The sequence below is a fragment of the Corythoichthys intestinalis genome, chromosome 15 (assembly GCF_030265065.1).
Source record: "Corythoichthys intestinalis isolate RoL2023-P3 chromosome 15, ASM3026506v1, whole genome shotgun sequence".
NCBI classification, from domain to species: domain Eukaryota; kingdom Metazoa; phylum Chordata; class Actinopteri; order Syngnathiformes; family Syngnathidae; genus Corythoichthys; species Corythoichthys intestinalis.
This window is the reverse complement of record NC_080409.1, coordinates 8,453,627-8,466,560: the sequence shown is the minus strand read 5'-3', so window position 1 is coordinate 8,466,560 and position 12,934 is coordinate 8,453,627. Positions and strand designations below refer to the sequence as shown.

Here is a 12,934-nt window from a genome sequence, read left to right as displayed (position 1 = left end):
TGCAAAAAAAAAAGTAAACGGAAACACTGAGACTTCACCTCTTTAACAGGAGTCAAACCAATTCTTACTCTTTTTGTGGTATGTCATTAGCCACGTTTACATGCTGACTTTTATTCATACCGATTCAAATCATTCCGAATGGAAATTTCACATCAGCTGTTTACATGTCACTTCATCTATTCCGATCCAGCGTTTACATGTCCGAAACGACGTTTGACAACTGCCGTCTGACATGCGCAGATTAATCAAAACAAAGCGTCACGTTGCAAAACATGGAGATCGATCGTCAGATCAGCTGCTGTTTTAACTTTTCGAGTGGAAACAAAACTTCAGAATGATACGCCGTTCATTTAAAAAGTTGTGTGGGTGCGCTGTGCATGTGCTTGGAAGCCATGTTGCAAGTGACGTTACTTACGTCACCGAGTGACGTCAGTACGGAGCATGCGCAGAAAGAACGCAACCAGACACCATTCCGCTTCCCTGTTTACATGATATAATTTTACTTCTAATCGGTTTGGGAAAAGGAATATTCCACCCCTGTGAATCGGAATGAACTTCCATTCGGTTTGGGCCTGTTCATTCCGAATGAGGTGTTTATATGGAACACATTTATTCAGTTTGAACAAATATTCCGATTGTAATTGGAATATCTGGCTTCATGTAAACGTGGCAAGTGTCTATATTGTTCTAAATGTTAAAATGAATTGCAATGTCTCGGACAACCATTTTCAGAATACTGTACTTTGTGTGAGTTCAGATGCTTTTTCTGGTGTGCATTCCGCATTTTTGGGGGAGGGGAAAAACTGTTCAACTTTTGTTTGTTTTAACCTGAAAATAGAAAAAGTAGAGGGCACACTGAAATATTACCACAACTATTTTGAATGAGATGCACACATACTCACAGTAACAAAATATATAGTATTAATTTTATAGTATACTACTATATGTATATACACAATGATACTTTATAATATAAAGTGACTAACATTAGTGCAGTCATGGATTACAGTAAGCAGGCCAGTGCCGTTTCCATACATATTTTCATTATATTATGTATATACAGGATGTATGTATATATTTTCCCCAAGTGGGAGCTTCCATGATCCTAATAAATGTAATAATAATTTAAAAATATATATATATATATATATACATGTATATATAATTATATATATATATATAATTATATACATTAATTATTTTCTTAAATAAAAATGTACGTTGGTATGACGCACATAAAAGGTAACTTACATTTTAAAAAATCGTTTGACAGTTGTATGGACTTACAATCCGCTAGCCTGTTGTTTCTTGTTGTCTTGGAAAATTATACTTGGGTGACGGCGCTTCAAGTGTTCGTTGATAGCCGACGTGCTACCGTGGTATGCGAGCTCAGCTTAGCAAAGAGTACACACAGTGGCACCCTCCATATTTTCCTTGAAATTATTCCAGGCTCTGGCTATTCTGGTCCGCTTTTTTGGCTTTATGCCACTTTCATGTGTCACCAATTCTGCCCTTTTTGGTAATTGGCGGTGTTTTCAACTCCTTGACATAGTGTGGAGTGAACCGGCGATTCACTTGGCTCGTTGTCGTCGCTTCGGCCCATGTCCTTCTCAGGAAGGCGGCGGCATGCATAAAAACACCGAGAGGCGTCGGATGGCTATTTATGGATACTTTTATTGTCCTAAACAAAAACGCAGGGGCTGTAGCCACTGAACTCCGCGCTACCTGCGCATTTTCCAATCCAAACTCACCGATCTCACTCCGTTTCGCTCCCTCTCTCTCGCTCGCCCACTTTCTTCCTCTTTGCTCAATCTGACAATGCCGGTCATATTGAAATAACAGCGGCCCCCATGGGGGTGTTAGTAACAACCGCGAGCGCCCGCCATTCTAAACTTTATCCGCATGTAATTTTTTTTTAACCCGTCAATACCCGTCGACGGTATGTTTTGCCCGTCAACGCATTTACGTCATCGATGACGTCGACATTGTCGACTAGTCGGGACAGCTCTAATGTAGATCAGAATTTATCTGCAGGATTGGCACAGATGTAAAAGAATGATGAAGTAGGCTCATAATATAAGTCAAACATCCCACAGCCAAATTTAAAGCCACAGTAATCTTCCAGAAGTTTAAAAGAACACAAGTACTTCCTGTTTCTTTCAGGTATAAAATGCATTTAGCACAGACAAAGAAGGCAGTGTAAAAATAACAAAACCAAAAAAACGAGTGGTTAGAAAATGCCTTTGTTTTCCGGCAGCTGATCTGGTTTGGCGAGAGGATCAAATCTAAGGCTGAGGTCAATCATTTGACCACTTTCATCATCAGTCGTCTGACTAAACAGGCTTACGGCAGCCACCAAACAAAAGGCCGTTTAGGGTCAAAACAAAAGAAACACTCCAGCCATCGCTGATTAATGTTGCGTTCAGATAAATAGACCAACAACAGGACTGTTTGCTCCACTTCAATTGATGCCCAGCAGGATTGTCTTGTCAACACAGTCCATGTAATCATGAAAACACTCAATGACTAAAGTCACAGCAGGTTTAAGTGAAAATGAAAACTCCATTTGGAATGAATCGTGTCTCTTTTCATCCTTCTGTTGCCAATTTAAACACCAGTAGACGTCCGATCCATTTGAACCGGGAATGAACGTTGGTCATTTTCAAACTATAAGCCGCTACTTTTGAATCCTGTGTTTTTTAGTCCAGTGTGACTTACACATATATGGATTTTTAAATATGTAAATATCCCTAAATACAATGTGGACACCTGTAGCCAGTGCAGCTTTTTTATATTATATAAATATACTGTATATATATATATACTGTATGTGTGCGTGCGTGTGTGTGTGTGTGTATCCGGCTTGAAGGACCAGAAAGCAACAGTGGTGTCTGTGGTCATAGGAGCATTAGGGGCACTGTGTCCCCCACAATGGAGAAATGGCTCCAGCAGATGCGTGGCGAAACATCAGACATCTCCGTCCAGAAAAGCGCAGTCCTAGGAACAGGACACTGCGCAGCACCCTCAAGCTCCCAGGCCTCTGTTAGAGAACCCGAGCTTGAGATGAACAGCCACTCACCCTAGCAGTCAACAGTACACCCCAAACTTTTGAACCGTAGTGTATCATACGCCATTTTTCATTATGTATACTACGGTTCAAGTTTGGGGTCGCTTTGAGCCCAAACTTTTGAACCGTAGTATACAGTTTATTTATTTTATAAATATATATATATATATATATATATATATATATATATACAGATTTCTTGTAAAATTTGGGGGGTGTGGGTGTGTCTAATGGTCAAAAAATGACAGTTATATATTTGTTTTTTTAGGCCCGACATGCTCGAAAACTCACCAAAATTTGCAAATGTACGCGCCTTTGCGTAAATCTCAATAATTTTGCAATGTTGCCAAAAAAACGTAACAGAATGGCTCAGTGGCCCCTCCATGAAATTTTAAAAAAGTTTTAAAGTCTTTTTAGTTTTTTTTTCAACGTAGCACAATGAAATTTGGAAATATTGTGCAAAAGTGCTCCAAAAAGTCTCTTGCACCCATATTCCAAACCCAAAAGGAAATCGGGTTTTGGATTGAATGTCGATAAACAGCGTGCACGTTTGAGACCATTGCGCCTAGGCAATTAGTTGGATCCTCCTCAAAATTGGTGCGACTGTTCATGAGACATATGAGATGTTAAGTTATCAATCGGTGAGTTTTCATTCACAGGCCTGACCTGGGCAGGGTACCACAGTCGGGCGTTTTTTGGCAATACGCCAAATTCAGTAAATGACTAATAACTTCCTGATACAAGGTGCAATTTTTCATATCTGGGATGCATGAGCGGTATCCTGGCCTGAACACGACTGCATTGAAATATTAACCACTAGGCCTGGCGCCCCCTAGTGGGAACAGGAAACGCTTTTTTACAAGAAAGGCTCCTCCTCCTCGGGAAAAAAATCAATTGACCTCAAACCTGCATCAGGGGAGCCTAAAGACATGTGTTTAGGTATCTGATGAAAAGTATTGAATTTTTGTTGAAGCGGAGGGGTCCAAACAGGAATGAAAAGACCCTCGGCATTTGGTCTTACAACAAATTTTAAACAGTCATAACTTCTTCATCATTATTTTTCTTGTAATATTTATTCATAAATACTAAAGATGCACAGATACCGATACTAGTATCGGCAGGGGGTGCCGATCCGGCCCGAAATGGTGGTATCGGTATCGGCGAGTACCAACAAAGACGGCACCGATACCATTTACCGGTCCATTATTATAACATTTGACCACAGCCTTTTTCTCCTCCTGGCACTCACTACACTCTGTCTCTGTGTTGTGTGATGACACGTGAACACCAAGCAGCTATCGCTATTGGCCTGCTCCAGACCAATGAGAGCGGGCCAATAGCCACTCCTGACCAATCAAAAGGGGGCTTTTTCATATGGACGAAAAACAAAACAGGAAATATGGCGGCGGTCGGGAAATATTTCCAAATAGAAATCCCGTCGATTAAAATCAATGGCTGCATGCAAGATTTGCGGCCTGAAAGTTTGGAGATGTGGAGTTAAATCGGCCAGTTTCAATACCTCGAACTTGATAAAACATTTGAAGACGAAACGTGAACGAACACTACGAGTTTGAGCCTGCAAGAGCAGGACTGCTATCCAGAGGAAGAAGGCCGCTGGACCGGAGCAACAATCTCTGGTCAGTTCACTTTGTCTACTTTACTTTTATTGTCTTTTACTGAAAGAAATGCCGCAGTAATTTGGGAAGTGTTTCCAAAGTAGGGTTGCCACCTTTCAGAAATAGAAATAAGGGACTCCCACCTCCCGAAAAAAAGGAGAGACGGGATGCTGTGGTCAATTATTATTACTTATAATTGTTAGCGTCCGCAAATGCGGAAACAAGGTTGAACCTCGAAGCGGGGGATACATAAAAGGGTTTAATGATTGCAAACAAAAAATAACACGCGATCGCGGGATAGTAGAAATAACAAAAGGAGTCCGTGACAGCAGGTCGACTGACAAACTCGAAGGTTAACTAAGACAATAGGCAGCGGTTACAAACGAGAGCAGCACACTAACAGAAAAACCCAATGCAGGGGCGTAACAAGCAAATGTAGCGAGATTATTATGCCAGATGTCAAATAGCGATCAGCAAGGCAAATATCTCGGCAGCCTTCTCTGAGATCACCCGTGCTTAAATGCTGCGTTGATGAGCCTGCATTGGATTCAAGTGCGATGTCAGGAACGCCCCCACTACCAGCCCAGCAACAAACACAACCTAACCAGCAGCAGATTGTGACAATAATTTCATGAAAGTTGCACTGTTTGGACTTTGAGAGGTTTAAAAAAGTTTATTCAGTTCATTCAGAGTTTATTATTATGAATTTATTTTTACTTTCTTACTGTTGGGCTAGTATTATACATGTTTTATTAATTTCACAAATTTAGCACTATTTTGGCCTTTGAGAGCCAAAGGTTTATTCAACTATTGTCTACTAGGGTTTAGTGTACTTTTTCCTATTTTGCAAAGGTAAGCAACAGCCTGGCAAAGCCTTGATAGCAATGATTTCACATCCAATTACGTAGCTCTTTGGAGGAAAAAAAAAAATTAAGAAAAAAAAAGTATGTGTGTGTATACATATATATATATATATATATATATATATATATATATATATATATATATATATAAACGGGGTGGTATCGGTATGGTATCGGTATCGGCCGATACTGCACAGCCAGGTATCGGTATCGGGGCCAAAAAATGGTATCAGTGCAACACTAATAAATACCATTTAAAAAATCCATAAAATATGAAATTAATCACTTTAAAATGAATTTAAAACAGAAACACTCTGGTTATGGACCCCGATAAGTCTAACTTTCATTGTATTTATTCGGGATGGCAGGCTATGAATGCTCATCTTTCAGTGCTATTGACCGAGCTCACCGTCAAAATGGATTGGACGCCGTCAATGGCTGGCAATGAGTTAAATGACTGCCCTTTGAGGGGTTAAAGTTGCCAGACGCTGATCATGGCTTGTCTGAGACTGAGCCTTCCACATATAGATAGTGAGTTATTTAACAACAAGTCTTTTTTTTGTTTGTTTTCACTAGCAGCTAAAGAAATATTTCAAAGAAGACCACAGAATACATGAAGGAGCAGTGACCTGCTATGCAACTTGAGAAAAACAAGAACAGTGAGGGACATCACAAAGATGAAACAAGGTCGTCAACGTGCTCGCCTTTTGTGGCTCATAAATACACTTGATAGTGGATTAGCAGTGAACAATACCTGCACTCTTTGCACCAGCACCACGGCCTGAGAATCATTTTGGTCAGCCTCCAGGATCAGGTCCGTCAGTTTGTGGATGATGACGTCCAGAGGACCCTGCTCTTCCAGGGGTTGGTTCAGGTCCAACTATGGAGAACATTGGAAAACTGGATTAAAATTTCAAATGTGCATTTAACTAAAACTAAATTTACACTACATGCTCATTTTTTGTGCCTGTCTGTCACAATTTCAATGAGTTGCAGCGTGAAGAGATTTAAAAAAAAAAAAAAATAAAGCATGAGAGCGAATATCTTCATATCAGGATGGTGCCTCTACTAAATGTAGATAAATTACAATACGAATCAGATATCTGCCAATGTGACTGCAATGGGACCAGACAGATGGATCCCTTATTATACAACCATCTCTGGTCTGCAAGGTCCGCACAAGCAACATCATGTGTTATTGTACACTTTAAAAAAAAACATTTGGTAAATAACTAGGAAACCCACTAAAAATTGAGTCTATGTTCCAGAAAATCTGCAATAAATAGGGATAATATGAATACATTTTCAGCCTTCCTATAAAAATTGAGTCCGTGTTCCAAACAATCTGCAATAAATAGGAATAATATGAATAGATTTTCAGCCTTTCTACACACTAATCAAAACATTCAACTCAAACTGCAAAAGCTGGGAATCTTGGGGCACCCAACAGTTCAATTACAATTTAGAGGCTACGATTCGATTATTGATGCACCCCAAGTCAAGACTTTGCCAATTTAGGAGTACAGTATTTTAGATAAAAAGTTAATTAGGTTTGCTACAACAGAGAAGTCTACCGCTTTAAGATGGCGGCTGTGTACTAACGCCGGCAAGTCTGTCATTTCGCATCTAGTTCTCTATACATGTTCTAACACCGCCGTTGTCTGTCATTTTGCATCTAGTTCCATATTCAGTGGGGAGAACAAGTATTCGATACACAGTCAATGGGAAAACCAATTGGCAGTGTATCAAATACTTGTTTTCCCCACTGTATATGTGATCTCTACCGTAGCACTATGTTGTTGTAGCGGCTGTAGGCCGCAGTCAGGTATTATTGTTTTTTTTTATCTAAATTTCCGATTCTTAGATTATTCGCGATTCGGCCATGGAAGATTCGAGGACAATTCACAAACATCCAAATTCCGATTATTGAATTATACCAGGTAAAGTAGAACTAAAACACAGTCAGCACGGTCTTCAGGACGCAATGAGGAACGGACTGAGAGCAAATATCATGTTCAACTCATGCCGCCAGATAAAAAAAAAACAAAAATACCTGACTGCGGCCGACAGCTGGTTCAAACAACGCCCAGTTGCTAGTTGCTACAAACATAGGGCTATAGTAGATATCACATATATGCAGAACTAGATGCTAAATGACAGACGACTGTGGTGTTAGAATATATAAAAAGAACTAGATGTGAAACGACAGGGTTGCCGTTTAGTAGTTGCCGCGTTGTAAACAGCCGCCATCTTAAAGCAGTAGCCTTCTCTAGAAGGCTCTGTTGAAGCGAACCTAATTAACTTTTTATCTGAAATACTCCTAAATCAGCAAAATCTTGACTTGAATCTATATTTAAATAATGAAACAGTTTTAAATTTTTGACATGTTCTAAGTAGACAGAAGGGAAATTATGGAATAACGGGAGCAATTTTATCAACTTTAACGGTTGATTCACATCATTAAATGAATTGAATGTAGTTTAAAGCTGCTGATACAGAATGGAGTATTTTATGTAATGTTTTTAACTGTTAACTTGATACTTAAATATTAGTTTGGTTTAGCCTAATAGGATTTTTATACTATTTTGGAACTAATGTACAAAACATTATTAGGGGGGGTTTGGGTGACATCAATAATCGATTTATAATCGAATCGCAGCCTCTGAATCGTAATCTAATCATTAGGTACCCAAAGATTCCCACCTTTACCTAGTATAAAAAAATAATCAGAATTCAGATGTTTGTGAATCATTCTCAAATCTTCCACGGCCGAATCGCGAATAATTTAAAAATCGGAAAATTCGCACGCCTCTACAAACTGCTCTAAACCACTTTATAAAGTATTCATTAGAACCTGATCTACAGCCGGGTGGATTACTGAAAATTTACCGTTACCGAGATGTTTCATGATGACTGACCATGTCATTAAATTCGTTTTTTGTTTTGTTTTGTTTTGTTTTTTTCACGAAACGAAAAAAATATAAGTCTTTTTAGCCCGCTCTGACTATGTGTTGTTCGGCTATGCTCTTTCCCCTTTAAGAAAGTATAGCCAATGTGCTTACGTGTCAAGTCACATGGCAATCAGAAAATCAAACAAACAGAAGCATGTTGCTATCAACCGGTACGCTAACGCTACAAGTGAACGTGATTGAGTCTGATAATAGTGAAACGGCAACCGGTAGCCAGGCCACAGGCATTTCGAGTATAGCATTACTCGACGCACGTAGTGTTGGTGCCAAAAAAAAGAACTCAACGTCGGTTGTATTTTGGATTCGAGAAGGACGACGAACCATGGAGCCCTACATCAGTTTGACGGTCCATTTCAAAGACAACAAGTGGGAGCTTGCACACCCCGAGTGCTGGATACTGCCTATTTCTCAGACGATCACACGGATAAAATGATTGCTCAGGTCCGGAAACAAATGCTCTCTGCGTGGGAAATAAAGTCAACATCACCACCAACAGCGGCTCTAACATTGTCAAAGCGGCTGAAGTCAATGAGTTCATGACTGTACCTAGCAATCAGTATGTCGCATTATTTTGTATCTGTATCTGTGACTTCTCCGATTGCTTTTATGATGGTACAATTTACCATTTACAATCAGCTCAGCATAAAGTATCATCCAAGAGTGTGGCCTACAATATGACCGTTTAATGGCTACAACTATTTTTGTGTATGTGCTTGCTTTATTCGGGGTCATAACTGCCATCATAAAATGTTTCATTGGCATAATCGTTACAGCAGTATAGCTTAATGTGTGTGTGTGTGTGTTGTGTGCGTGCATTTCGGAAAAAAAACAAACAAACTGGAAATGGTTAACATGCTAGTTTTTCCACAGAAGGAACTTGAAGTAAACACTTGTGTTGACTGATCATGTCACAGCAGCCATTAACAAGTTTTCTGATACACGATCCTCTGTTTGAAGTGCACTGTTCAAGCCCCTCTTGCTGTAATCCATTTATGTTACAATGGCATTTCTGCACAGTGGCCATAGCAATATCATAGACTTCATAATGGTATTGATGGGTCAGATCGGTCATGCACTGCGCCTCACATTCAAGTAGGGGGCCGCCCACATCAAGAGGAGCTATTCACAAACACACTCACGCAGCGATCTAACGGCGGATTTCTGTTGAAAAAGTACGAAAGCTGTACTGCATACGAACAGGAAGGATTGTCTCAAGAGTGATTTGTTCGAGGATTCAAGGTAATTATTACATTTTTCGTACCATGCGTGCATTTTGAAACGTTGTGAAAAAAAGCAATGGGAGAAATTATCCACTACTGCATTGGCGCCATAGTTAGCATGTATTTTACATAAATAATGCGAACTGCATGTTTTTCTTGCTTTTAACCAAGAATCGAGACTGTTTTACGTCCATATCTATAAAGAATTCAGGGATTTAATTCACAAGAATTTTCACCAGAAAAGCTCTGTTTACATAAGGCAGCCGCTAGCTACATTCACTAACAGATTAGCATTGTACTTCGACAGATTTACGGAAAATAAATGCTAACTGCATGTTTTTTTGTTTTTTTTTTGCTTTTAACCAAGAATCGAGACAGGTTTACGTCCATATCTATAAAGAATTCGGGGATTTAAGCATTTATTTACAAGAATTTTCACTTTAAAAGCTCTGTTTACATAAGGCTGCCACTAGCTACATTTACTAACAGACTAGCATTGTACTTCGAAATATTCAAGTAAAATAAATGCGAACTGCACTTTTTTTTTGTTTTGTTTTGTTTTTTTTTTGCTTTTAACTAAGAATCGGGACTGTTTTACGTCCATATGTATAAAGAATTCAGGGATTTAAGCATTTATTCACAAGAATTTTCAACGAAAAAAGCTCTTTGTCTGCGATTCCACTCAGTCAGCTTTGACGGCCTCGCCAACAATGCAGGCCCCCTATTTATCGGCTCCGTGCCCCGTGTCCCGTCAATACATTATGAAGTCTACGGCAATATTTAAAATGTTGTACATTGTTCAAGTCATACAAGCCATTTTTAATGTTTATACTTCAATACTTGTTTACAAGAATTTTTTATATCCTTAACGTTTACATCTAATGTATAATTGTTAAATATGTTAAATTGAAAGCTGGTAAATACATCAATGAGAAATGGTTAATTTTTATTTCATGCATTGATTCAGATTTTCAAATTATATAACAGTCCGCGTAGGCGACTTTATCATCATTTATCATTATCGAGGTAAATCTGCTCAATTTACCATTGTAAGTACTTAAGGCCACATTGTCCAGCCCTAACCTGAGCTCAATCTCTTATTAGCATAATATGCCAAAAAAGAAGGCCTGCGTCAGTTGAGGTTTGCTGTAAAGATGACACATAAACCGTTTATTTTGATCCCAATTGTTGAACTAATCTAACAAAAGTTCACTAGCTTCATCCTAATATGTAATGTTAGTATAGCAACCGTAGGCTGTGTTGCTTCCAATGAATTATAAGGCACCGTTTTTGTAACTAGCACAATTCAAGTTGTATTTGCTTTGGATTTCACCATCACAATTTAGTCTTGATGTCACGGTACAGACTATCTGTCACCCCTAAGCGGGGGCCAGGCATTCCTTAGATGCACAGCATAGTCAAGTTATATCAAATTTGCTTTTGTTTCAGATTTATTCCGGTCAAGAAATTGTTTGCACTGACCAAGTGCTTCACAAGTAGAAAATCCAATTCTAATATAGATATACAGTGGAGCAAATAATTATTTATTCGACCACCAATTGTGCAAGTTCTCCTACTTGAAAAGATTAGAGAGGCCTGTAATTGTCAACATAGGTAAACCTCAACCATGAGAGACAGAATGTGGACAAAAAAAACTGATCACATTGTTTGATTTTTAAAGAATTTATTTCCAAATTAATTACAGTGGAAAATAAGTATTTGGTCACCTATAAACAAGCAAGATTTCTGGCTGTCAATGAGGTCTAACTTCTTCTAAGAGGTCTAACGAGGTCTAACAAGGCCCCACTCGTTACCTGTATTAATGGCACTTGTTTTAACTCATTATCGGTATAAAAGACACCTGTCCAAAATCTCAGTCAGTCACACTCCAAACTCCACTATGGCTCAGACCAAAGAGCTGTTGAAGGACACCAGAGACAAAATTGTAGACCTGCACCAGGCTGGGAAGACTGAATCTGCAATAGGTAAAACGCTTGGTGTAAAGCAGGGGTGGGCAAACCGGTCCTCGAGGGCCGCAGTGGGTCCTGGTCTTTGTTCCAACTGATCCAGCACAGAGCTTTTAACCAATTAGGTTTCAATGGAAATAGGAAGCACCTGACTGCAATCAACTGATTGCACTCATAACACACCAGATTGGTGAAAAGGTGTCCTCTTGATGGGTTGCAGCAAAAGCCCGCACCCACAGCGGCCCTTTGTGGAATAGTTTGCCCACCCCTGGTGTAAAGAGATCAGCTGTGGGAGCAATTCTTAGAAAATGGAAGACATACAAGACCACTGATAATCTCCCTCGATCTGGATCTCCATGCAAGATCTCACCCCGTGGCGTCAAAATGATAACAAGACAGGGGAGCAAAAATCCCAGAACCATATGCGGGGACCTAGTGAATGACCTACAGAGAGCTGGGACCACAGTAACAAAGGCTACTATCAGTAACACAATGCGCCGCCAGGGACTCAAATCCTGCACTGCCAGACGTGTCCCCCTGCTGAAGACAGTACACGTCCACGCCCGTCTGCAGTTCGCTAGAGAACATTTGGATGATCCAGAAGAGGACTGGGAGAATGTGTTATGGTCAGATAAAACCAAAATGGAACTTTTTGGTAGAAACACAGGTTTTTGTGTTTGGAGGAGAAAGAATACTGAATTGCATCAAAAGAACACCATACCCACTGTGAAGCATGGGGGTGGAAACATCATGCTTTGGGGCTGTTTTTCTGCAAAGGGACCAGGACGACTGAATTGTGTAAAGGAAAGAATGAATGGGGCCACGTATCGAGAGATTTTGAGTGAAAATCCCCTTCCATCTGCAAGGGCATTGAAGATGAGACGTGGCTGGGTCTTTCAGCATGACAATGATCCCAAACACACAGCCAGGGCAACAAAGAAGTGGCTTCGTAAGAAGCATTTCAAGGTCCTGGAGTGGCCTGGCCAGTCACCAGATCTCAACCCCATAGAAAATCTGTGGAGGGACAGCCCCAAAACATCACTGATCTAGAGATCTGCATGGAGGAATGGGGCAAAATACCAGCAACAGTGTGTGAAAAGCTTGTGAAGAGTTACAGAAAACATTTGGCGTCCGTTATTGCCAACAAAGGGTACATAACAAAGTATTGAGATGAACTTTTGGTATTGACCAAATACTTATTTTCCACCATGATTTTCAAATAAATTCTTTAA

General features: G+C 39.7%; 1 protein-coding gene across 2 annotated transcripts in view; it reads right to left on the bottom strand.

Annotated features, from left to right (window-relative positions):
* itpk1b (inositol-tetrakisphosphate 1-kinase b) overlaps window positions 1-12,934 on the bottom strand; it is a 108,632-nt gene that overhangs the window by 36,079 nt on the left and 59,619 nt on the right. For both annotated transcript variants that reach the window (XM_057858564.1, XM_057858565.1), the window contains one exon: window positions 6,301-6,426. In XM_057858564.1, coding sequence (XP_057714547.1) covers window positions 6,301-6,426 — 126 coding nt within the window. The remainder of the gene's footprint in view (window positions 1-6,300; window positions 6,427-12,934) is intronic.